Genomic DNA, 26,511 nt, shown 5'->3' with positions numbered 1-26,511 from the left:
CGTTCAGGTATTTAACAGAATAAAAATATAATATGTAATATATATTTTTCCCTAATGTCCTCCTAACTACTAATAATTAATACCCTCAACATATTTTTCTACTTAATACCCTCTTTTGCTCATAATTCCTATCTTGACCTAATATTTGTACAATAAATACGAATGCTCAAATCAGTTAAATCAATAGTTAACCAATTGGAGAACTTTGGCAAGAATCCAGTTATAAATAAATAAATAAAACCTTTGTGGACGGAGAAGTATATGGCCACCTCATGGTGAGTGCTCTCCGGCGCTTATTGACATCAACAACGCTGGGGCAACATCCAGACTGCAGTATTTTTTATTTTTTTATTGCCTTTATATTATTATATATAGGTAACTTGAATATCGGAAACGGCTCCAACGATTTTCATAAAATTTAGTAAGTATACAGGGGATTTCGGGGGCGATAAATCAATCTACCTACGATTTATTTTCAGAAAATATTGTTTTATTCGTGTTTTCAATAATCAACTTTATCGATAATTTTGATTTTTTTCTTTAAATAACCAGTTCATATTTTTATTATTCTGTCGTTAATATCGAAAAATATTATTCATATTTCATCATTTTATCAATATGTAATACGTATTTAAATATAATTTCTAAAAAACACAATACATATATCAACAACAACAAAAAAAAACCCAGAGAAAAGCTCGGTCATTATCTAGTTATTATAATGTCAACTAACCTTGATGCGTGTGCTAATTTTTGAGTTAATTGTACGTCTTGGAGTCAGTGAAAATGATGTTCAAAGACTTCGTTACATTCATACAAATACATATAAATACCAAGCCAATAAAAGGGTGTTAATTGATACTCCAGAATTAGCTAGTTATAGATGACCAAAAATATTTAATAAGATACCAAACAGCATAAGAGATCTTCCACTAACTCAATTTAAAAGAAAATTATATTTATGGCTAATAGATAAGGCTTATTATAGTGTGCAAGAATTTTTAAATGATAAATGTTGTACATAATAAAATATTAGAATAAGAAGTGATAGAATGTAAAAATAGATAGATTTAGTAAATTTTGTGTTAGAATTAATATAAAAATAAGTTAAATTTTCGCATGCCTAAACAGGCGAAATATATGAAACTATGTCCTATATCCACAATATCTTGTAAACTATATTTCTGGCGAATAAAGATTTTCTTCTTTCTTCTTCTTCTTCTTCTTAAAGTATTGAAACGATTGATACTCTTTTGATAGCGTTGATCTACCGATCGGCGTAACGTTGTCACCATTTTTTGTGACTGCAAAAATATTTCTAACTATATTTTAACCTACAGCAATTCTCGAAAATGGACTTTCGTATTAAGAATGATAAAAAAATCTAAATCTAGAAATCATAAATATAAATAAAGTTTTCTGAACTTTGTCAGGATAGTAATATTTTTTTTGATCGGTTTTTCACTGGTGGTAGGACCTCTTGGGAGTCCGCACGGGTAGGTACCACCACCCCGCCTATTTCCGCCGTGAAGCAGTAATGCGTTTCGGTTCGAAGGGTGGAGTAGCCGTTGTAACTATACTGAGATCTTAGAACCTATATCTCGAGGTGGGTGGCGCATTTACGTTGTAGATGTCTATGGGCTCCAGTAACCACTTAACACCAGGTAGGCTGTGAGCTCGTTCATCCATCTAAGCAATAAAAAAAAACCGGCGCGAATCGCGGTCGCCAAAAACAGATGTGCCAAATTCCACGGAGGCTTTAAATTTTGAATCGAATAAAATGTTTAAATTATCTGTATGTGAAATCTCACAAAGAGCAGGCAACGAACGGTATTACAATATTGCATTGAAATGCAAAAACCTTTGAATTCTTAACAATCTTCTGCGACAATTATCGAAAATTGTTTCAAGATGAAATATCGTTTAGCAGTATCTGTTTTTCAACGTTCGTGCTCGACAACGTAATCTTTCATTGACGAAAATACACGATTAAATATAAATAGTTCAAGAAGTTCATATCGATGATAATATAAAAGACAATACGGAGCGGCCGGCGATCAGTACTCACGACTCTTCAAAGACATGTAGTCTTGCTGTTTTCGTGTTATAAAACAATAAAAAAAAAAACAATATAATAGTGCCCAAAATGAAATTATTGACTTGTTTTTTGTTTGTTTTTATATGCAGGTAAGTTATAAAGAGCTTCATTTTTATCGAAGCACAGCATCGGCAGGCTCCACTTTGATTGTTAAATTTTTCAACAATTCAGTCTTAGGCACCTATTGAATGAAATGATATTGGCTAAAATTGGAAGTACTAATTAGTAAAATCTACAAAACGATTTCATACATAGCATCTCTTTACTATCTGAAGTGATTATTTTTTCAAGACGTTTCCCTGCCTCGTGTTCTTCATTGCAATCGGCTTTAATTAACAATGTTATAGAAATATAACGCAATTCGCTATCATTAATTTAAACTAAAGTTATATAATCATTTTAATATTCTCTTTAATTTTGCGTGTCTTCAACGTAACAGAAAAAACTATGGTTATTTCACGCCTGTTTTTTAATGATTTTGTTATTTCTGAACTTTCACCACATCTATTTTACTATTAAAAATAAAATGTAAGCTTTTACGTTTTATTTCACACAAAACCAATAAATAGTATCTTTAATTACAAATAATAGTGGTGTTAACAATATATTTTATTCGAATAATTAATTTTAAATGATCATATTAATAAGAACAAAGGACCCATTGTTTGGTGTATCATATACATATTATTTTGCGTAGTAAGGCTAAAAAAGGAGGCCACGTGTTTCGAGTCTGACTAAGAAACGCATTCCCGTAACGAAACGATTCACTTCCAGCGTCTGCTGTAAAGTAGCGGTCAAAGATAAATCAACGAAATCGCTAAACAGCTTAGAAGATTCTAAAGTGAAAGAATTAAAAAATGATGACAATCAGGACGAGGAGACGCCCGCGACCGATACCCCTAAGGTCGATAATGGCGTGGCACTGATTCTAACGCCGTATATTGAAGAAGGGAGGCTGAATGAGGCCCGTGAGGACAGCCGAGTGGACAGGTCATTATTCTTTGGATACGAGAGTTACTCTGGTTACTTCACGGTGAACAAGACATACAATTCGAATTCGTTTTTCTGGTACTTCCCTGTTGTGAAGAAACCAGTGAAAAAGACACCGTGGGTGATCTGGCTGCAAGGAGGACCTGGTGCGTCGAGTCTCACGTCGTTGTTCAACGAGATCGGACCGTACAAGGTCACTCATAAAGGGAATTTATTGCGTAAGTTATTTTAGTTAATTCGAAATACTAATGACTATTTATTATTAACTAGCTGACCCGGCAGACTTCGTAGTGCCTCAATCGATAAATAAAAGACCTATACTTTTGTATAAAATAAACTTAAAACAAACAAACGGAATCCGTCCGACGGGGGACACAATAAAGGAAAAACAAAATTGTTATTTTTATTTAATTCCGTGCTTTTTCATATTTATCTACCTTTTAAACCTTCTCTGGACTTCTACCAATAATTTAAGACCAAAATTAGCCAAATCGGTCCAGCCGTTCTCGAGTTTTAGCGAGACCAACGAACAGCAATTCATTTTTATAAATAGATAGATAGAAGATAGATTATTATTTCGAAATACTAATATCATGTGAACTTGAACATCATGTTGTTGTGTCGGCTTATCATCGTCGGGTTGAAGAAATGTCGGAAATGACATAATGACATGAGTACATCACTATGATTGATTATGTCTCGTAAAAACTAACTATGAACCCAGCTGATTAACAAAAAAAAGCAATTTTTTTTAAACTCGTTTTAGAAATAGATTTTGCTATATTTATGTATGTGTGTGTATTGAATAATGACGTCATTGTTTACGCCTACCATATACACACCGGGAAAACACATTGGAGACAAGAACACATATAATACTAAATTTAAAACTTAACAAGACATAATAGATTAATAATAACCTTTTCTCGTTTGTTTCTCAATTGAATTCCTTGTTAGGAGGTCTCTAGTGATTTTAATAAAACTCGTGGGTGTACTGACGTACACGCACGTAAGAAGTTACCAACTCAACACTCAATTTTATTTCTTTACTAGCTGACCCGGCAGACTTCGTAGTGCCTGAATCGATAAATAAAAGACCTAAACTTTTGTATAAAATAAACTTAAAGTAAACAAAAGGAATCCGTCTGACGGGGGACACATCAAAGTAAAAACAAAATTGTTATTTTTATTTAATTCCGAGCATTTTCATATTTATCTAACCTTTTAAGCCTTCTCTGGACCTCCACAAATAATTCAAGACCAAAATTAGCCAAATCGGTCCAGCCTTCTCGAGTTTTAGCGAGACTAACGATCAGCAATTCATTTTTATATATACCTAGTCAGGTCATAAGTATTGTCACACAGTAAAAACTTTTCTTTTAGAATGCTGGCCACAAAAAAGTTTATTGAATTCGAATTTCGAATTGTTCATGAAAATAAAAATGTATACTTTTAGAATTTTACTCATTTTTAAATATGGAGTGGACGCTTAAAGAAGACCGTGCTGCAGTTATTGCGTTGCATCGTTGCGGTTACGCGCCAATTCAAATTTTTAACATACTGAAAAATTTTAATATAACCAAAAGATTCGTTTATCGTACCATCAAACGATACAATGAAGACTCTAGTGTAGATGACAGGTCAAGAAGTGGTCGCCCTCGGTCTGTTAGGACTCCAGCAGTGATAAAAGCTGTGAAGGCGCGAATTCAAAGAAATCCCAAACGTAAGCAGAAACTGTTGGCCCTTCAGATGGGGTTAAGCAGAACCACGGTGAAAAGGGTGTTAAATGAAGACTTAGGGCTTCGGGCATATCGAAGAAAAACAGGACATCGTTTGAACGCTCGTCTAATGGACCTGAGACTGAAAAGATGCCGCGCTTTGTTGAAGCGGTACGCGGGAAAAAAATATCGGGAAATTCTTTTTTCGGATGAAAAAATTTTTACCGTAGAAGAGAGCTACAACAAACAAAATGATAAGGTGTACGCACACAGTAGTGAAGAAGCGAGCAACCGTATTCCGCGTGTCCAACGAGGTCATTTTCCATCCTCGCTCATGGTATGGTTGGGAGTTTCTTATTGGGGCTTAACACAGGTACATTTTTGTGAGAAAGGTGTAAAAACGAATGCAGTTCTGTATCAAAATACAGTCCTGACGAACCTTGTGGAACCTGTTTCTCATACCATGTTCAATAACAGGCACTGGGTATTCCAACAAGATTCGGCGCCAGCTCATAGAGCGAAGAGCACACAAGACTGGCTGGCGGCGCGTGAAATCGACTTCATCCGGCACGAAGACTGGCCCTCCTCCAGTCCAGATTTGAATCCGTTAGATTACAAGATATGGCAACACTTGGAGGAAAAGGCGTGCTCAAAGCCTCATCCCAATTTGGAGTCACTCAAGACATCCTTGATTAAGGCAGCCGCCGATATTGACATGGACCTCGTTCGTGCTGCGATAGACGACTGGCCGCGCAGATTGAAGGCCTGTATTCAAAATCACGGAGGTTATTTTGAATAAACTTTAGTGTCATTAGAATCTATGTTTTGTTAAGTTCATTTTGGTATATGAATGGTTACATAATGAATAAACTTGTTTCAATTATTTTACATTAAACATGTGACAGAATTTATGACCTGACTAGGTATAGATTGTTAAATAGTTTTGCTCATAAATCTTAATCAAAAATCTACAAAGAAATAATTCTACATTGGCGAGTGCCTTTACAAAACTAATAGATGCCTACTGCTTAAAACAATACAAAAACAATTATTTTACGTCCAATGAATCTATATTTTGGGATGTCAGTGACCTTGTTTTAATTGAATTGGCTAAGCGTGTTGATATTAATAAGCACGTCATAACGATGTATTTATTGACCTCTTATTTTTTAAGAGATTTTATGACATGGTAACTAAGACCTTTAAGTCATGTCTTATTTTACTTTATATTCTTAATTTTATGAAAAATGATAATATGGAGTGAAATGAAATGAAGATGATTAATTTGAGACATTAATCAACTGGGATGAAATTTAATGAAATGAGATGATATGGGAAGAAATATAATCGCAGTAAAATGGTGGGCATTTACTGAGATTTTTTCAGTGGACTTTTTGGAGGAGCCCGAGAAGTTACGTCTAGCAGCTTTGTTTCATTTTCCCACATTTGTGCACCCTCACAGACATTAAACAGTTAATAAACCACCATTATTACACATTTAAAACTGAAGAAACACTAAATAGACAAAATAAAACAAATCACACAACTTCACTCCTCGCGTTCCCGCCAAAAAGTTTGATTGACCTCTTAGAACATTAAATTGCAGCTTACCCCCACACGTGGTTGCAAAATCACTCGCTGGTGTTCATCGACAACCCCATCGGGACTGGGTTCAGTTTTACTGATAGCGAAGATGGATATGTACACGATATGGATACGGTAAGCGATTAAAATGTGTTTAATATCACATAAAACCGAAATACGAGATCCCGCAAAGTGGTTTACTTCTTTTCAAATCCGCACGGGTAGGTACCACCACCCCGCCTATTTCTGCCGTGAAGCAGTAATGCGTTTCGGTTTGAAGGGTGGGGCAGCCGTTGTAACTATACTGAGACCTTAGAACTTATATCTCAAGGTGGGTGGCGCATTTACATTGTAGATGTCTATGGGCTCCAGTAACCACTTAACTACAGGTGGGCTGTGAGCTTGTCCACCCATCTAAGCAATAAAAAAAAAAAAATATATGTAGTCGCGCACGATAATCGGTTTTTACGTAATGCCATTTCATTTCGTTTTCTTGTTTTCATCGTATAGCAAGACCTGAGCTTGGCTGTTTGTCTTAAAAAAAAATTTTATTTTATTATGTTCACATAACTGGATGAAATCTGCACACATAAACATTGAACTTATTTACATAAAATAATACATTATAGAATTCACCCTTTTGGGTGTGAACACATCTTGCTTAAGAGCGTTTGTGCTTAAAATATCGTTAACTAATATTAAATTAAGACAAAGAAAACCAAAAAACTGCATATACAAACTTAAAAAAAAATGTGTGCGTGTACTAGTGTACACACGTAAGAAGTGAAACTTGTTTATGGCCTTATTTTTCGAAAAATGATCTACATGCAACTTTCTAGAAATTGGTTAAATAAAGTTAAATTAGATAAAGTTTAAACAAAAGGATTTTATTATCATAGACATGAATACAAATAATACAATTATTTCACTTTACCTTTTTGCTACTAAGATTATTACAGCATTTTAATAATACATCTCTTTGATATCATAATACCCTGGTACTTTTCTTCCTATAAATTAATAATAATAGCACGGTCCACGTGGTGTTAAATGGGGTTCCTGAGGTTCGTGAAGTTTGACCCACCTTGAGACATGAGGTCGATTTCTCAAATCCGAAACCATGCTTCAGAACATACCGCCGTTAATTATTAATAAATCTCTTTGCTATCATAATACCCTGGTACTTTTCTTCCTATTATTTTACGTAATAACAGTAATAAATAGCACGGTCCACGTGATATTATTAAGTGGGCTCCCTGAGATTATTGGAATTACAAAATGATTTCCGTAATCCACCTGGAGACATGAGGTCAATTTCTCAAATCGGAATCCATACTTCAGAACATACAGCCGTTAATTAATAAAGAAGGCTGTACGTCAGAGTAAAGTTATAATAATACATCTCTTTGATATCATAATACCCTGGTACTTTTCTTCCTATTATTTTACGTAATAACAATAATAGCACGGTCCACGTGATATTAAGTGGGTTACCTGGGATTATTGCAATTACAAAATGTATTCCGTGACCCACCTTGAGACATGAGGTCGGTTTCTCAAATGCGCATCCATACTTCAGAACATACAGCCGTTAATTAAAAGATGGCGCGTAACGGAAAAATGTGACGCGTAACCGAAAAATGTGACGGTAAATTTTTTTCCAACGCCGATAAGGAAGTTTCACTTCAAAAAAACAATAAAAATAAAAAATTAAAAGAGGGAAATTAATTTTCTATAGAAATCAAAATAAATGTGGTTGGTCTACATCTCGGTGTGGATCACGGAACTTAAATTTATTTTAAGTGAGGCTAGAGAAAATGTACTTATTATACCTACATTGCTGATTGAAACGTAGAGTTGATATGATTTCGAAGTGAATGATGAGATTCATGTTAGTTTCCAAAGAAAAACGCTTAAGACCAAGTTTTGTGGTCATATGTGTTACTTAAAATACGTTAAAAAAAGTTATAAACACTATCATTTATCACTGGGTCTCAATGACCTATCGGTTCATTAGCCATGTACATTAATCAGTGTTCGGAGTTATTTGAATGATTATTTGTTCGCGCCGACGTTTAGACATATTTCATAGATATAAAACCTCTTTGCCATTGCACTCAAGGCACGCACAAACGTCACAATAAAACAGTCAATCAAAAAATCAGAGTTTAATTTTACATAAAATTAAATTCCAAATGTCCATACGAGACATAATTTGGCGACCGTGACAGGACAACAATTCAAAAAAACCAAACCAAAAAACGCGAATCTTCTTCAAAAACGAGACGACGCGTACCAATCAAAGGTTTCATCGCGAAGAACATTTTGGGCGTCAAGATTGGAAGCATTAGCCTGGACCTAGCCGGCCTCGGTTCGTGAAGCATCATTCAAGCATTCAAGCATTCAAGCGACACCGAAGCTCAGCGCTCAGCGTCTCGAGAGTTTGCCTTGCGCCCTGCCTACAAGCGCGTAGCCTCTTCACGTCACAGCATCGGTACGACGGACGAGCCATATCGCGCGTTATCAGTGCCGTCAGCTTTTCGCACGCCAACTGGTATGCCGACGCAGTGAGGAGCGTGAGATATAACTTACTTATTTACAATCTATTGGTTTCTTGCCTACATTTTGCAATATGCATATTTATTGCGTTAGACTTGTTGAATTTCACTAAAATTTGTAAATATTAACTAGTTTACATTATATTATAATTCAAAATGCCTTCAGACGGTGAAAAACATAGTTCCATCCGCGGATCTTTAAAAGAGCTAACGACTAAACGTAGTTCAATTAAGGGTCAGATAACCAAGTTTAAAAACTATCTCGACAAGCTGATTCTGCAGTCAACATTATCAAATGTTGAGCTAGTGGAACTATCACTTAAACTTGGCAGATTTGAGGGACTTTCAACAAAGTTTGATGCGTTGCAAAGTGAAATCGAGGTCTTAAATTCTAATAATCTTGATTTGGAAATCGATAAAAGAGACAACATTGAGCAGGACATTATAACAAACATTGTCACAGCAAAAAATATTATCGATCAACAAAATTCGATTAAAGATGAAGATAGACGCAAATCGATCTTCCAGGAAGCTCAGTGTAGTCTCGATCATCACAATATTGGTGTAAAATTACCGCAAATTCAAATATCTAAATTCAATGGGTCCTATTTTCACTGGTTGGAATTTCATGATACTTTTGTAAACCTAGTGCATAAAAACGAACATATAACGAACATACACAAGTTCCATTATTTAATTTCATATTTGGAGGGCGACGCAGCGCGCATAATTTCTAATCTCGAAGTGTCCTCGGCGAACTATGCAGAGGCCTGGGAACTACTTTGTGCGCGATACAATAATAAACGATTACTTATTAACCAACACCTTAAATCACTATTCAATATTCAGTCCATTACTCGCGAGTCGGAAAGGTCACTACGTTTCTTGGTGGATCATGTAACCAAAAATTTACGGGCACTATCTAACTTGAAACAGCCGACTGATCATTGGGATATGCTTATTATCTTCATGCTGTCTTCCAAGCTAGATAATACGACGCTAACGAAGTGGGAGGAGACGCGTAATGGCATCGACGATGTACCTACTTTACAACAATTCTTTAAGTTTTTGGTCGATCGTGCTGACGTTCTCGAGGCTTTAAATAGAAACAAATTTGATAACCCTACCAAGACATTACTAAATACTTCGCGTCACACAGCCCCTACTAATAATAATAAACCAATCCATGTGAAATCGTTTACCAGCACCACTCAAAATTATTCATTTTCTTGCATTATTTGTAAAGAAAACCATCGAATCTATAATTGTCCCATATTTATAGCAAAAAACATAAAGGAAAGATGGTCTGAGGTTGAAAATTTAAAATTATGCGCTAATTGTTTGAGAGCTGGCCATTCAGTGACTGACTGTCGATTAAGCAGCTGTCGCGAATGTAATAAGCGACACAATACACTTCTCCACCAGTCTAATACTGCAGTCGTAAGTACTTCCGCTATGTGCTACGACTCTAGTGATGTGCTACTATCCACAGCATTAATCGAAGTATCCAATCCAAACACTAAAGAAAAATCTACAGTACGTGCCTTTTTAGACTGTGGAAGTCAACATTCGTTTATCACTAAATCTTTAATGCAAAGGTTATCACTTAAATCTAGATCCATTGATATACTAAATGTAATCGGCATCAGCAATAAATCAGCGGATACAATTAAAGAAAGTTGTACTGCGCAAATATCGTCACTACGAAATCAATTTAGTGTGACACTTTCTCTATTTGTCCTCGACCAGTTAACGGGTATATTACCTAACACTCCTATCAACATCAAACATTTAAATATACCTAACAATATTAAACTAGCCGATCCTTCTTTTTACCAACCTGGTCCAATCGACCTGTTGATTGGATCAGATATTTTTTGGGACATTTTGGGTAGCGAAAAACGTTCCATAGGCCCTAGTAATGTTAAGTTAATTAATTCTAAATTTGGTTGGTTGGTCGGCGGCAACATAAACAACATATCACGAAACAACAATGCATTTATTCATCATTTATCCAAACATCATACGTCCAAACATCATCCATCAAAACATTATTTAAACACACATCATTCTATTATACATTGCAATCATGCTGCAGTATATAACCCATCTAATACAACAAACATTCATGAAATGTTATCTAAATTTTGGGAGATAGAAGATCTGCCTCAAAACAAAAAAATAAGCATAGAGCATAAGGCTGCAGAAGATCATTTTGTAGAAAACACCACCAGATTAGAATCAGGTCGATTTTGTGTCAGATTACCTATGCTTGAGTCCCCGGACTGCCTGGGTGATTCATACAATACAGCAAAAAAACGTTTCCTTAATCTAGAGAAAAGGTTCCGTAGAAATGGTAAGTTAAAGTCACAATATACAGAGTTCCTACGTGAATATGCGAGTTTAGGTCACCTATCTAAATCTGATACTCCAATACCGCCACTATCATACTTTTTATGTCATCACGCTGTATTCAAGGACAATAGCGAAAGTACAAAAATCCGTGTTGTTTTTGATGGGTCAGCTGTCACCGCATCCGGATTTTCCGTTAACGACATACTTCGGGTAGGTCCAAGTATTCAGGATTCTCTTTTCTCCATATTGATAAGAGCACGACAATACAAATATCTATTGACCGGCGATATAGAGAAAATGTATCGCCAGGTATTAGTTCACGAAGACGATCGTGATCTCCAACTAATACTTTGGAGAGAAGATGAGTCTATGCCTATCGAGACTCTGCGCCTGAATACTCTCACTTACGGAACCGCAAGTGCTAGTTATCTAAGTACGCGCTGTCTGTGGCAGGTCGGTGAGGAATGTGCTGACGAAACTATTAAGAAAATTATACAAAGGGACTTTTTTGTCGACGATCTCATAACTGGTGCAGATGATGAGTTCACGCTACGTTATATTCAAACCGCAATATCACAAGCTCTTAATTCAGCATGCTTCAAACTTCGTAAATACAAATCCAACTTACCTTCTATTTTTGACAATTCATTTATTGCCGTTCAAGAAAATCTTGCGTTGAGTGAATCTTCGAGCACTCTTGGAATCGGGTGGAGTCCTTCTAGTGACTGCATACATTTTCCCATAAAATTTCCACACAATACAAACAACGTAACAAAGAGAACGATCATGTCTGACGCGTTCAAAATATTTGATCCTTTAGGTATTTTAAGTCCATGCATTATTAAGCCTAAAATGATTTTACAAGAACTGTGGATCCTCAAGCTCGATTGGGATCAACCTGTTCCCCATGATGTTAAAGCTGAATGGTACGATTTTATTGATAATTTAAAATTTATATCAGAAATACAAATCCCAAGGAGGGTGCTTTGTGACTCACCTATCGCAATCGAAGTGCATTCGTTCAGTGACGCATCACAAAGAGCCTACGGGGCATGCATTTATATAAAATCTATAGATTGCAATAATGTAGCTACCGTAAACTTATTATGCTCGAAATCTAAAGTAGCTCCACTTAAACCTGTGACCATTCCAAGGCTAGAGTTATGCGCAGCTTTATTAGCGGCTAAGTTATGCAAGAGTGTACTCGATTCTATACGATACGTACCATTTCGTTCTATATTCTGGTGCGACTCAAGCATAGTACTAGGGTGGCTGAATAGCAATCCCGCTAAGCTTAAGACATTCGTCGCCAACAGAGTAGTTGAAATACTAGAAACATCAAAATCATCATCCTGGAGATATGTACCTACCGATATGAACCCTGCTGATTTAATATCCCGCGGTGTTAACGCAAATAAACTTCAAAACATGAGTTTATGGTGGTCAGGTCCTGCTTACCTTAGTCACGACGAAACACATTGGCCAGTCTTGAATCCCACTAAACTTCATGAGAGCTACCTGAAATAAAACAAAATATTAAAACCAAACACTTACCAAACATATACGCTAGTCCGGCTGCCATCCTGGAGCCTGTAATAAAAATCGAAAATTACTCTAAAATAAATAAATTAAAAGGTACATTGGCATACATATATAGGTTCATTTACAATTCAAAAAATCCCAAAAACAAATTAACCGGCAATTTATCAATCGAAGAAATAAACAATTCATTTACTCACCTTTGCATAATAGCACAAAAACAATCATTCACTGCAGAATACAATTCACTAAGCACAAATAAAATATTAAATCCAAAATCAAAAATGTTACCTCTGTCCCCATTCATAGATAAAAATAATTTAATACGGGTCGGTGGTAGGATCAATGCATCGAATTATTCTTACGACAAGAAACATCCAATACTCCTTGACTCATCGCATCATTTAACCAAGCTCATATTTGAGCACGAACACATACGTAACATGCATGCCGGTCCCCAACTCCTGCTTGCAACGGTAAGAGAATACGTATGGCCCCTTAATGGTAGGCATCTGGCTCGACGCACAGTCTATAAGTGTGTTCGGTGCAGGCGAATTCAGGGTAAAACATTAAGTCCGAAAATGGGCGATCTTCCAGCTCCGCGTATAAACCCTGGCTTCCCGTTTCTGTCTGTAGGTCTAGACTTTGCCGGCCCGTTTCTCATACTCAATCGCAAAGGGCGCGGCGCTAAATTGATTAAATGTTATTTGTGTGTGTTCGTTTGTTTACGTTATAAATGCCTGCATCTGGAAGCGGTCAGCGATTTATCCAAGGACACATTTATAATGACCTTGAGAAGGTTTATCTCACGTCGAGGTAAACCAATAGAAATATACTGTGATAATGGACGTAATTTTGTAGCAGCAGCAAAAGAGCTAAGTACTTTTTTACAAAATAACAAGGAACCTCTATTTGATTTTGCAACACAAGAAACCATTAAATTCATTTTTTCTCCTACTTATGCTCCTCACTTCGGCGGTATCTGGGAGGCCGGAGTAAAATCTGCTAAACACCATATTAAGCGCGTTATAGGCAATGCGCATCTAACATTTGAAGAGATTTCTACTTTGTTTGCGCAAGTGGAAGCTATACTCAATAGTCGTCCCCTGTGTCCGCTATCATGTTCCCCTGACGACCTGCTCTCCCTTTCTCCTGGGCACTTTCTTATCGGAAGACCACTGACTTCCCTGCCATCGCCTGCTCTGCAAGATCACAATCAAAACACGCTACAACGTTACGCTCGAGTTGAGCAGCTTCGCCAGCACTTCTGGCAACGCTGGCAAAAGGAGTATATCAGCGAACTTCAGCAACGAACGAAATGGCGCACCAACGCTGCCCAGCTAAATGTGGGTGATCTTGTCCTTATTCAAGAGGATCATGTCCCGCCTATGGCTTGGCGTCTCGGAAGAGTTCGACGCCTATTCCCGGGCCCAGACGGAATTTCTCGAGTGGCAGACATATCAACAACACGAGGCTGCGTTCGGCGGCCCCTAATACGTATTTGTCCTCTGCCCTCAGCGCAAGATATTCAAGGTTGAAAGCTGACCTTTCAACGAGGGGGAGGATGTTCGCGCCGACGTTTAGACATATTTCATAGATATAAAACCTCTTTGCCATTGCACTCAAGGCACGCACAAACGTCACAATAAAACAGTCAATCAAAAAATCAGAGTTTAATTTTACATAAAATTAAATTCCAAATGTCCATACGAGACATTATTGTCCAATAGAAATGTAAAATTCAATCTTAGGTTAAAGTTTTTTTTATGAGATAGACAGAGCATTAACTCTTCTTACTGTTCTTTATTATTATTTATTTACGCATGACCAGTTTTCGGCGTATCGCGAGATTTCGTGAAATATACATAAATAAATACACTTGATCCCTGCGGTGTGCCTAATCCAGACTCTATCAATCTGAAAGATGAAAAATGCACTTCTTCAATGACATTCAAACTTAAAATTGATTGAATTAGGTCGATTATAATCGACTACTGGGTGCCCAGTACATTAAGTGTAACACCAAACTATCAGAGCCAAGCGAATAATAATATATGTTAGGTTAAATGTGAATTATGTCGGAAGATCTAGATGATACAGTCTATTCCGGCTATTACACAGGCGCGGCCGCGACCTTCTGACCTATTGCTAACTATATATAGACTTCTCTATAAGTATAATCTGTCCTCAGTTGTACCTTCATAGTCCTAAATAACGTCTTCAAACCTTTTATCTTTAAAATGTTAGAACACATCAGTCATCATCACTTTGTAGTCCAATTATGATGGGTATGGTAGGACAATCGTTGCGCCAATTTAGTTGGACTTAAATCTTCAGGCTCCAGTATTCGACTCTGGTGAGGTTTGAACTGGTATCAGAATGAGTACTTTCATCTCAGAAAAAAAACCTGCTATTACAGTTCGCAGTTCAATTCAAGCGATTTATTGTTGAAGATAAGTGGACTGTTATTCCTTCATTTAGATAACGTCCTTAAGAGTGCTAGGTAATTACATCTACCGGTCGAGAGGACTAGTTTGGGTTTGACGTTTTGCCAATAATTTTTTTCGACATCAATTTTTACTGGTGGTAGTACCTCTTGTGAGTCCGCACGGGTAGGTACCACCACTCTGCCTATTTCTGCCGTGAAGCAGTAATGGGTTTCGGTTTGAAGGGCGGGGCAGCCGTTGTAACTATACTGAGACCTTAGAACTTATATCTCAAGGTGGGTGGCGCATTTACGTTGTAGATGTCTATGGGCTCCGGTAACTACTTAACACTAGATGGGCTGTGAGCTCGTCCACTCATATATCTGTTTAAAAAAATCAACATAAAATTTTGTAATTATTAAATTGTTGAACTGATATTGTGTATAAACTTTTTATTCCTTAGAAGACAAATGAGATTATATCTAGCACGACTTTTTGTTGATCATTTCTATTTGTGATTAGATTATAAGTATACAATATAAAAGTCGAGTAGCCAATTTGATTGATATCATTAATAAATATAAAATTAGGATTAAAAGAATTGGAAAGTGTAAAAGAATTTTTTTTGACCGGTGACTTCCTTTTAAGTAAATTAAACAATGACTCTACTATTGGTTAGTCTTTTACTTGTTAAATTGATTTGGATTTTAGACGTGTCTTAAATTAAGAGGCATTACATTTATCGAATTTACGTGCCACTTTGTGTGTACAACGGGATCAAAAGACCTTTTCGCATTGAACGTTTGGGCAAGAGGAAAGTAATAAAATATAAAAGCGAACGGACTAAAAACATGTTCTTTATAAGGACAGTTTCAACAAACGGCTTACTAACTCACATAATTTAATGTATATAAAGGCAGCTTTTTTTTTAATTTATGTGTAGTAAACTAAAACAAAAAAAAACATGCGTAAATAGCAAACTTTTTTTATTGCTTAGATGGGTGGACAAGCTCACAGCTCACCTGGTGTTAAGTAGCTACCGGAGCCCATTGACATCTACAACGTAAATGCGCCACACACCTTGAGATATAAGTTCTAACGTCTCAAGTATAGTTACAACGACTGCCCCACCCTTCAAACCGAAACGCATTACTGCTTCACGGCAGAAATAGGCAGGGTGGTGGTACCTACCCGCGCGGACTTTCAAGAGGTCCTACCACCAGCAAAAATTCCAATTAATTTTTTTTGTATAATTGGTGAAATTGTCGAGGTTGAAGTTGTTTTGTGTGGCCCTAATGAATAATTAAAATCATCTACAGATAATATAAAAAATAAAAGACACGCTACCCTTACTTACACTTAGTAATATCATAAGTTTAAAAACAAAAAAATTACCTAAAAAAGCACCTTTAAATAAAAAACCGAACGAATATTAATATCATGTTTTTTTTTCTCATTGATACTGGTCAGGAGAAATATTACAGCGAAGTTATAAAATCAATATATTGTTATCGTTCGTTGATACGTATGCATATTTTGAAGTTAATCGGACGCCTTTAGTCGGTGAAATTGACGTGCAAAATCAACAAACATACATAATGTATGTAGATACATACTTGCTTTTTAAATAATGTTGCTCTATATACTACCGTATTGTTATTTTTATTTGTTGCCATTCTCTTCTCGCTGATTGTCTTAAAGAAAATCATTTACAAAATAAATCTATTTTTCGGTCGTGGGCAGGGACGTCTTAAATTAGGCTGGGGCCCTTGGCACACAAGAATTTGAGGCCCTTTTGGAAAGTAAAAAAATATTTTTTTACTGATTATGAATCGAACACAGTATGATTTGAAGTCGTTGTGGCCTAACGTACCAATTTTTCTAATGAAATACGTACTCAACAAATGTTCACGATTGACTTCCACGGTGAAGGAATAACATCGTGTAATAAAAATCAAACCCGCAAAATTATAATTTGCGTAATCACTGGTGGTAGGACCTCTTGGGAGTCCGCACGGGTAGGTACCACCACCCCGCCTATTTCCGCCGTGAAGCAGTAATGCGTTTCGGTTCGAAGGGTGCGGTAGCCGTTGTAACTATACTTGAGATCTTAGAACTTATATCTCGAGGTGGGTGGCGCATTTACGTTGTAGATGTCTATGGGCTCCAGTAACCACTTAACACCAGGTGAGCTGTGAGCTCGTCCATCAATCTAAGCAATTAAAAAAAAAAAGATATAATATGTCATTAATGATATTAGAATGCTGCTGGTTTTCTGGTTACGATTACGATAGCGGAAACCTTTATCGTGATCGCTAGATGATGTACTTAATAAATTAGGTAGGATGCGTTCGGAAATATTATTATTTAGTACAGTAGGAATAGGCGCAGTCATCGATGTAATGGCGTAGTATATGCCTTGAAAATACCTTCTGATAAGATTATGGATTTGTGAAAAAAGTGTAATGTGCCCGACGAAAATGTTTTGAGAATAAATGTGTGAGAGATTTTGTCGGTCCTTCGGAGCCCCCTGAGAATGGGGGCCCTGGGCACGGGCCCCGTGTGCCCTTATGGTAAAGACGATATTGGTCATGGGTAAGAAATATTGAAATACAGAAGAAGTAGTAACCCAGAGCACGTTTAAATTTCAGTATGGTCACCACCTGTACTTAACAGTGAAGCAACTGGTGACAGTGTATCCGGAATTGCAAACTGCACCATTGTATGTGGCCGGAGAGTCGTACGCTGGTAAATACGTTCCAGCTTTGGCCATGCAACTTCACAGGCACAAAGACGACCCGGATTTCAATATAAATCTTCAGGTAAGTTTTTTTTTCTTTGATTATTTCTTTCCCTGGGTATTAGTAGCCTAAGAAGCAATTCCAGCTTCTCCTGTGCCCACGGGCTCAACCTGAGAATTTTGCCAACACTAACTCAGCATATTTTTTTCTACCTAAACCGGTAGCCTTTAGAAGCTATGCCAGCGTAGCCGAACGATAGCGGTAGGCAGCGGCTTGGCTCTGCCCCTGGCATTGTTGACGTCCATGAGCAACGGTAACCACTTACCATCAGGTGGGCCGTACGCTCGTCTGCCTGCTCGGGCAATAAAAAAAAAGAGTAGGTGAGCTCACGGGGCTCTAACCTGAAATCGTTGCTAGCACTAGCCCTAGCAAGAGCAGTGCTTCGCAGAATCTACCAGCGGATCGGAAACGCGACCCACTCAGAAGATCCGGCGAGAAAATCAGTGGGCTATGTCTATGGGATAGTTTAGTCGTCGAACTCTTCGTCGTAATCGACGAGTTCAACGAGGACGGTGACCGGTGCTTGAGGGTATACAGCACCTATTTTTTTGATTGAAGTACCAGCAGTGACTTCAAACAGAATATCGTTGAGTTGACTGACCTGCAGGATTAAGACAGTGACTGTTTGGATTCAGTAACACGATAAGATGCTAAGATAAACATTTTTTACAGCTCTTATTACCTATTCGAACACACTAACACATACACATGAATCCGCATTACGTCTACTTCGACATTAAGTCTCACCCCAGTATGTTGATAGGCTTTGGTAACCTCTTGATACCAGACGGTTATAAAATCATCTGCCCGTATGGAATTCATGATAGGTTCTTTAATTGATATTCATAGTTCGTTGGAAAGCCGTGATGTATCGACGAGTCACGTCAACGCAATCTCTTTCTCTCTCTCTCTCTTTCTCTCTCACACACAGTCTCACTCTCTCTGGTTGGGTGTCTCGTGAGCACTGAAGTATATAGATCTACGCTCGTGAGCCCCCCCGAAAAACTGAAACTTAGAATATATTTCTGAAAACGGGTGGCGGTATTTACATACGTTGTTGATGTCCTTGAGCTCTGGTAACCACATAACATCAGGTGGGCAGTGGTTCGTCCACCCTTCTAAGCAAAACAAGGCTCAGGTTTTCGTAGTATAGGGAATACTTAGGCTGGGCTTAGGTAACCGTGTAGGACCCAATCTTTATATATATATATTTCTTCTGTGCGTGTGTTTGTCACTAAACTCCGCATAAACGGCTAGACTGATTTGAATGATTTTTTTTGTATGCCTTTGGGTGGTATCCTGGATGGTTCAGAATCTAAACCGTCCAGATCCAATCTAAACTTTAGATTCACAAATCAGCCCAGCAGATGGCGCTGCAGTCGGTATCTAGGTTATTTATCTTTCCTAGAAATAATTTATATGGCAAAACAAGTTTGTCGGGCCAGCTAGTTATTTATATACATATATATTTAAGAACAGAAGGATATCTTTATGTTTACAGGGCTTGATAGTCGGCAACGCTTATGTTGATCCGGAAATGATATCTCACATGGCGCGACCGTTCTACTACTTCGGAATGCTGGAGAAGGAAGAGATAAAGGCCATACAGCCTCTACTGACAGCGCTCTCAGAGGACATTGCCGCTAATCGAAGTGTTGAGGCTAAGAACGTGAGAATATGTCTTTTATTTATCTATACGCTACCGTACTGTTGAGGCTTTCACATCATGTTTCTTTTTTTTTATTGCCCGTGTAGGCAGACGAGCATACGGCCCTGATACGGTGAGTCATGGACAGTAGCAATGCCAGGGGCAGAGCCAAGCCACTGTCTACCGTAAAAAGCATGTGTCATGGTTCGGTAATTTAACATCGTCTGGATCCTGCGCCTGTAAAGCTATATATATCCATTAAAAAATTAAATTGCTTGTTAATCTTTAGAGCAAAATGTATTTATTTATTTATTTATTTATTACACTTCATGTAAAATTTACATTGGCGGACTTAATGCCTAAAGCATTCTCTAACAGTCAACCAAAGGTAGTGCAGAGTGAATAGTGGTAGGTGCAATGAAATGTACACTTTATGTTCGTAATTTTTTGTGAGATTTAAGTTAAGCACATAAAGAACTGCTATAAAATCACTCATTGCACTAACTAAAACGTACTTGTTGGTTTAGTTATATCGAACAAATTTAATGTTTTTATTTATTTATCATGTTTATTATGTATTATCTTCATTATCTTAATGTATTGATTACACTGGCGGACATGCCTAGGGCATTTTTAAATTAGTGTTTTTTTTCAATCAAATTTATCAAAGGACAATGCCCAAAAGTGGGCCAACTTCATGACAGAACTATTTGTACTTGAAAAACTATGCCTTATTTTTTCATGTTGTTTAGTTTATGTATCAACATTTCTTTCACCCTGGCATTGTTTTACAAAAAAATTAATTACTTATTTGATAACATCCCAAAACTGATTGCCATAGTTTTTAAATTCGCCAATAGACAAAGGGAAAATTAGCCCATACAGCCTTATAGTAAACTTATATGCTGACAAACGAAAGAGTTGTCTGTGACTTGAACAACAAATTAAAAAAATTGCTAATGGTTATAATTCACAGACTTTTTAGTTTATTGTTCAATTCAATATTTATGTATTGTAATAATAATTATTACTTAAAACCATGAATTATTTAATATTTTTAGATATTAATGATTCCATTAGTAAAAATCTCAATGGCCTACCATTACTCTATTCTTATTATATTATTATATGATCAGAGAGTTTTGGCAGCAACCCGAGTGAAGCGTCACTTGAAGTTTTATTTTATGTTTTTTTAATAGCTTATTGTGATGTATAATATACAAATTAGGTGTTGTTTTGTGTATTAAATGTCAATAATCGTTGTTCACGATTATTGAGGCATTGGAACAAAACTGTGGCTAACATAGCAGTGACTGTTTTTTTTTTTCAAGATAAAAGGTTGCGGAAATTCACGCTCACTCAATGTGCTATTCATCAAGTTGACGTCAAAACTCCCAAAAAGCAATAAAAAGAAATACACCGGATTTTTATTAACATAAAAAATATATAAAAAATATAACTATGACAGACTAGGCTGTATAGGCTACGCTCTTTGCCTGCTTGTTGGCGAATTTAAAAACAACAACAACAATATCGTTGCCGGTTTCCGGATTTCATTTCATTTTATTATTATTATGAGGATATAATAATAATAAAATGTACGTAAGGGCTTATTTCTAGCAACATTAACCACAATTAACTTATTTAATACTGTAAATAATGATGAGAGCGATTATTGATTTCGAAGAAAACAATTAACAACTTAATTTTAGCTGCAGAAAAAAACAGATTTCTCTTAAACCTGGGTGAGAATATAAAAATCGTTTTCTGAATATGAAACGATATTTCTTTGTCTATCAAATTAAGTTAAAATCATCATCACCCGACAACTTTTTTTAGGGGCCCAAACGCCCATAGAAAATGGGCATTGTCCTTTACTGTTTTTGAAGTGTGAACTTCATTCGCACCGTTGTAATTTGAAACGATGGAATAAAAAAGCGAAATCATAACTAGGCCAAATATACAATTTTTAAGACCTGCGAGAGACCTTGAACACTGTTACTGTTGAAGGTTTAACTGTGTATTGTTTCCTTTTTTTAAATTGCACTACCCACCGGCTTCCCATTCGGTATTTAGATTCTAACAAGCCTCTTGTATTTGACGATGGATGTCGCCACTATACATTTATGAAATACATTGCGAATTTTCATAAATTGGAAACTTTCAGAGATTCATGGGATTGGTCTCGTTGCTTCTGTATCTATCGCATCAGACGCATGCGTACAATTTCCTTGAAGACCGCGTCGTTTTAGAGAATCACGAGAAGTTTCTCAATAAGCCCGAAATAAGAAAAGCAATTCACGTCGGAGACATAATATACACGTACGTGAACGTTACCGTGAATCTTAAGATGGCCCCGGACTTCCTTAGCAGTTCAAAAGCTCTTTACGAAGAGCTGCTGGAGAGCTATAGGGTGTTGACATACTGGTAAGATTTATTTCTCTCCTTCGTCACTAGATGGCGCTGCTTAAATATTTGTTGTTTTTTTTTAACGGAACAGAATGGCGATCTTGAAACAAACAAAAATCAATATCTTTAACATATTGGTATAGTCGTTCCTCTTGAGAATTAAGCGTATGACTGCTTTGATTGATTATGTGATCTGGTACGATAAGTGTCACTCTACCGATTTTGGCGCGAAGCATGTTTGAAGGGGTGTAAGACAGACATGTTATTTATTACCAGGCCAACGACATTTCGGTCAACGTCTTCGTCAATATTTCAAATTTGGAATCCTGGTATTTTTATTCCCGTCCCCTCCGGTTTGAGATCGTTTCCCGGGATCGTTATTAATATTTACTTTACATTGATCATTTTCAGTGGAAACCTGGATCAGATGATGCCGTGCGTGGTCACATCGGAACATTATAGAACGTGGAAATGGAGTTCGTCCGATGACTTCATTAAGGCTGTACGAAATCCTTACATGTTTAAAAATAGACTGGCAGGGTATGTGCGTCTTAATTTAAAACTCACGGCAATGAAACGTGTTCAATGAAATTAACACTAATAATATATTCAGCTTATTTTTTTTGGGGCGACCCTACGTCGCTTTCACTGGGAGGTCACTGGAGTGCATCACCGATAGACTTGTTTCGTAATTTAAATACCCACAAGCTTCCGATATTCAACACAAAATCTTACTTTTCAAACTGAAACACATGACGGCTCCTCAGCAGAAATAATCAGCATCAGCATGTTCCTTCTTCAAACGAGGCTTGTGGAGAGTATTAAGCGGTAGGCAGCGGTTTGGCCCCTGGCATTGCTGAAGTCCATGGGCGACGGTAACCACTCACCATCAGGTGGGCCGTGTGCTCGTCTGCCTACAAGGGCAATAAAAAAAAAATTAGCGTACCTGCAACCAACTACAATAAAACCATACTACTAGTCCCTCTGTAATATCTCTGTAAATATAAGTTTGGACGTTATTATTGTTGAGGTTTTCAGTAAAAGGAGACCAGTTGTGTTCTTATACAATTATATTCACGGAAAGAGAAAGAGGGAACCATGACAGACATATTTAAACAAGTAACCATAGACTAATATAAATCAGTATTATAAAATTACCATAGATTACAACAATTATGGTTCTATTGTCAAAGACTGTTATACTTCTTTATTCACAAATTTCGAGGTGAATGAGGTTAGCCCCTCAAAAAAATGTTTCTTTCCTGTTTTTTACTTATTTTCTATTAATTCGTTTGTTCATCATTTGTTCTTGATTGTTCACTGTTAGTAATTGTTTGTCCTGCATTTATTTATTTTAATAAAATTATTAAAAATATATGTACAAGTTAGCCCCTCGATTGCAATTTTTAATATTTTTTCGTCCTTAATGACTCGTAAATATTCATTTTCGATTGTTCTTATATAAAATACGTTTGTTCTCTTTCGAAATTACTCATTTTTTATTTAATGAACTATTTGTATTAGTTGAATAAATGTATGCAAAATATGTGTACTGCGCATGCGTCAACTATAATGCCTCAACTTTCTACGCGGTTTTAATCGTAAAAAAAAAAACAATTATAAATCCTGAAGGATCAATTAATTGGTATACAGTTTAATTAAAAAAATTAAAAAATAAATAAATGAAATAATGTGCATTGGCGTTAAGTTAGACCAAATACATTTTTCCATCCTCCTACTTAACGTTATGAAGGTATAAAAAAGATAGGGAGTTCACATAGGTAATATAAACAAATAAGTAAATGAGTCGTCTATTATCAAAGGTGGCAATCTGTGCATTTGGACAAAATTTTTTTATTGATATGTCAATACAGATTGATTTGAATATAATCGTCTCCTTCAAAGAATACGGTTCAAAACCTGCATTAAATAAAGGTTAATAGTTAACCTGTTATTTATCTAAGATGTCGTTCCGAAGAGTTTTGTGACTGCCGATGGAATACAAAGTCAATAATTCGTTTTTCTGATTTACCAATCATTGTCCAAAAGTCAGATTGCCGCCTTTGATAATAGTCGACTCAAATATGTTCATTATTTATCTTTCAAGAGATAATGTAGGTATACATTATAATAACTTTTTTACACAGTCGAAATTATATTCCTAACATTAGTAAAATAACATTTTAATACGATAGGTAAGAGGATGGAAAAAATTTATTTGGTCTAACTTTACGCTAATGCACATTATTTCATTTATTAATTTTTTATTTTTTTTAATTAAACTGTATACCAATTAATTGATCCTTCAGGATTTATAATTGTTTTTTTTTTCACGATTAAAACCGCGTAGAAAGTTGAGGCATTATAGTTGACGCATGCGCAGTACACATATTTTGCATACATTTATTCAACTAATACAAATAGTTAATTAAACAAAAAATGAGTAATTTCGAAAGAGAACAAACGTATTTTATATAAGAACAATCGAAAATGAATATTTACGAGTCATTAAGGACGAAAAAATTTTAAAAATTGCAATCGAGGGGCTAACTTGTACATATATTTTTAATAATTTTATTAAAATAAATAAATGCAGGACAAATAATTATTAACAGTGAACAATCAAGAACAAATGATGAACAAACGAATTAATAGAAAATAAGTAGAAAACAGGAAAGAAAAATTTTTTTTGAGGGGCTAACCTCATTCACCTCTTCATTCACCTCAAATTTCGCCAAGACTACACTATAGACAAATTATAATAAAGACAAACAATTTTAATCTATTCCCTATTTGACCACAGACTAAAAGTTTTACAATAAACACGTAGGTATGTATGCGTGTGTGTGTTAAACACTTGGTGGTGTGTGTTATGTTTTTTTTATTGATTTATAATGTATTTTTAATTAATACATATTGTAGCATTCCGCACTCCTTCTCTATATCACTACATAGTATAAAACAAAGTCGCTTTCTCTGTCCCTATGTATGCTTAAATCTTTAAAACTACGCAACGGATTTTGATGCCGTTTTTTTTTAATAGTTAGATTGATTAAAGAGGAAGGTTTATATGTATAATAACATCCATTAAATAGTGGAGAATTCAATAATAAATTACAGTTTCCGAAGAGAAGCGAGGGCGAATCAATACTCCTCCGTCCTCGCAATTTTTGTAAAAATAGGTACAAAGTTTTTGCTTTACGTATTAACTTAAAGATAAACCATAACCGAGAGTATAGCGGCTGCCCCGATAGCTCGATATGAGTAGTCCAGTACATCCACAATGATTGCAAAGTTAATTGTAACTTGTATTACACATTAACTCAGTTCCGCTACGTCATTTGTTTCCCAGGTACCACAAAACCGGCGGTAATCTAACGGAGCTGATCATCCGCGGAGCCGGTCACATGGCGCCCATGGACACGCCCGACCAAACAGCGTACTTCATAACTCAATGGACCCACAACGAACCGTTGGACCAACCGATCGGAACTACCATCGATTTGAAATACGTAGAAGAATATGTTAAGAAATTAATATTACCGACGTCTTGAAGTGAATGTATTGAAAGTTAAGTGCGAAATAAATAAATATATTTATTGTTAGTTGATTTGTTCTGGGTTTTTTTTTTACGTTGTTTTACCAGTTTTAATCTGAAAATGGAGTCAGAAGTGTATATAAGTAAGTACATACAACCGTCATGCTCGAAGTTTTTTTTTCTTACCTATGCTGCTATTTCAGCTATTTCAGCTTCTCCTTGACGTGTAGGTGAGCTCACTGGGCTCAAGCTGGAGTGTTGCTAACACTGGGGCTAGCAAGGGCGGTGCTTCGCAGAATCTACCACCGGATCGGAAATGCGACCCACTGAGAAGATCCGCCGAGAAACTCAGTGGGCTGTACTGCTCGAAGAAATCAAGTGTTTGTTGTTGCGGATTTTTTTTTACTTTGCTTAGATGGATGGACGAGCTCACGACCTACCCGATGTATATATATCATTTGATATTATTTTGATAAGTTCGCTCTAGTTAATATTCGCCTGACCAGTATCAATGGAAGAAAAACAAAGATGAGATTAATATTTGTTCGGTTTGCTATTTGAGCGTGTTTAGTTTAGTTTTTAAACTTGGTATGTGATTTTACTAACTGCAAGTAGCAGTAGCGTATCTTCTATTTCTGTTATCTTTAGACGATTTTAATTAGGTATTCACCAGGGGCCTTACAACACACACAGCTTCAATTTTGACAATCTCATCAAGTATAAAAAATAAGGTGTTTCAGAATCATCAGAATCAGTTCAGCTAAGAAAACAATGGAACATCTTCTATTTTTGAAGTCGGTTAAAAACAAGTTTTGTTTCTTTCATTAGTGTGTGTGAATCATTAACA

At 36.3% G+C, this 26,511-nt stretch overlaps 1 protein-coding gene across 1 annotated transcript; it reads left to right on the top strand.

Annotated features, from left to right (window-relative positions):
- Nucleotides 1-1,699: 1,699 nt before the first annotated feature.
- On the top strand, nt 1,700-25,731 carry LOC101739471 (venom serine carboxypeptidase). Its single transcript, XM_004930829.4, has 8 exons — nt 1,700-2,187; nt 2,873-3,306; nt 6,413-6,525; nt 17,920-18,090; nt 19,571-19,738; nt 21,885-22,144; nt 22,538-22,666; nt 25,479-25,731. Exons 1-8 carry the CDS (start codon nt 2,147-2,149, stop codon nt 25,678-25,680), a joined length of 1,518 nt encoding a protein of 505 aa, XP_004930886.2. The 5' UTR covers nt 1,700-2,146; the 3' UTR covers nt 25,681-25,731.
- The last annotated feature ends 780 nt before the right edge of the window (nt 25,732-26,511 follow it).

The sequence above is a fragment of the Bombyx mori genome, chromosome 4, assembly GCF_030269925.1.
Source record: "Bombyx mori chromosome 4, ASM3026992v2".
NCBI lineage: Eukaryota > Metazoa > Arthropoda > Insecta > Lepidoptera > Bombycidae > Bombyx > Bombyx mori.
This window is presented reverse-complemented; position numbering and strand designations above follow the sequence as displayed.

What these genes read in the sequence shown, in the direction of transcription:
- LOC101739471 (XM_004930829.4), top strand. Translation starts at nt 2,147, where the DNA reads ATGAAATTATTGACTTGTTTTTTGTTTGTTTTTATATGCAG. An exon ending in TCATAAAGGGAATTTATTGC is followed by an intron (nt 3,307 to 6,412) that starts GTAAGTTATTTT and finishes ATTAAATTGCAG; the next exon opens with CTTACCCCCACACGTGGTTG. An exon ending in ATTTCAATATAAATCTTCAG is followed by an intron (nt 18,091 to 19,570) that starts GTAAGTTTTTTT and finishes TTATGTTTACAG; the next exon opens with GGCTTGATAGTCGGCAACGC.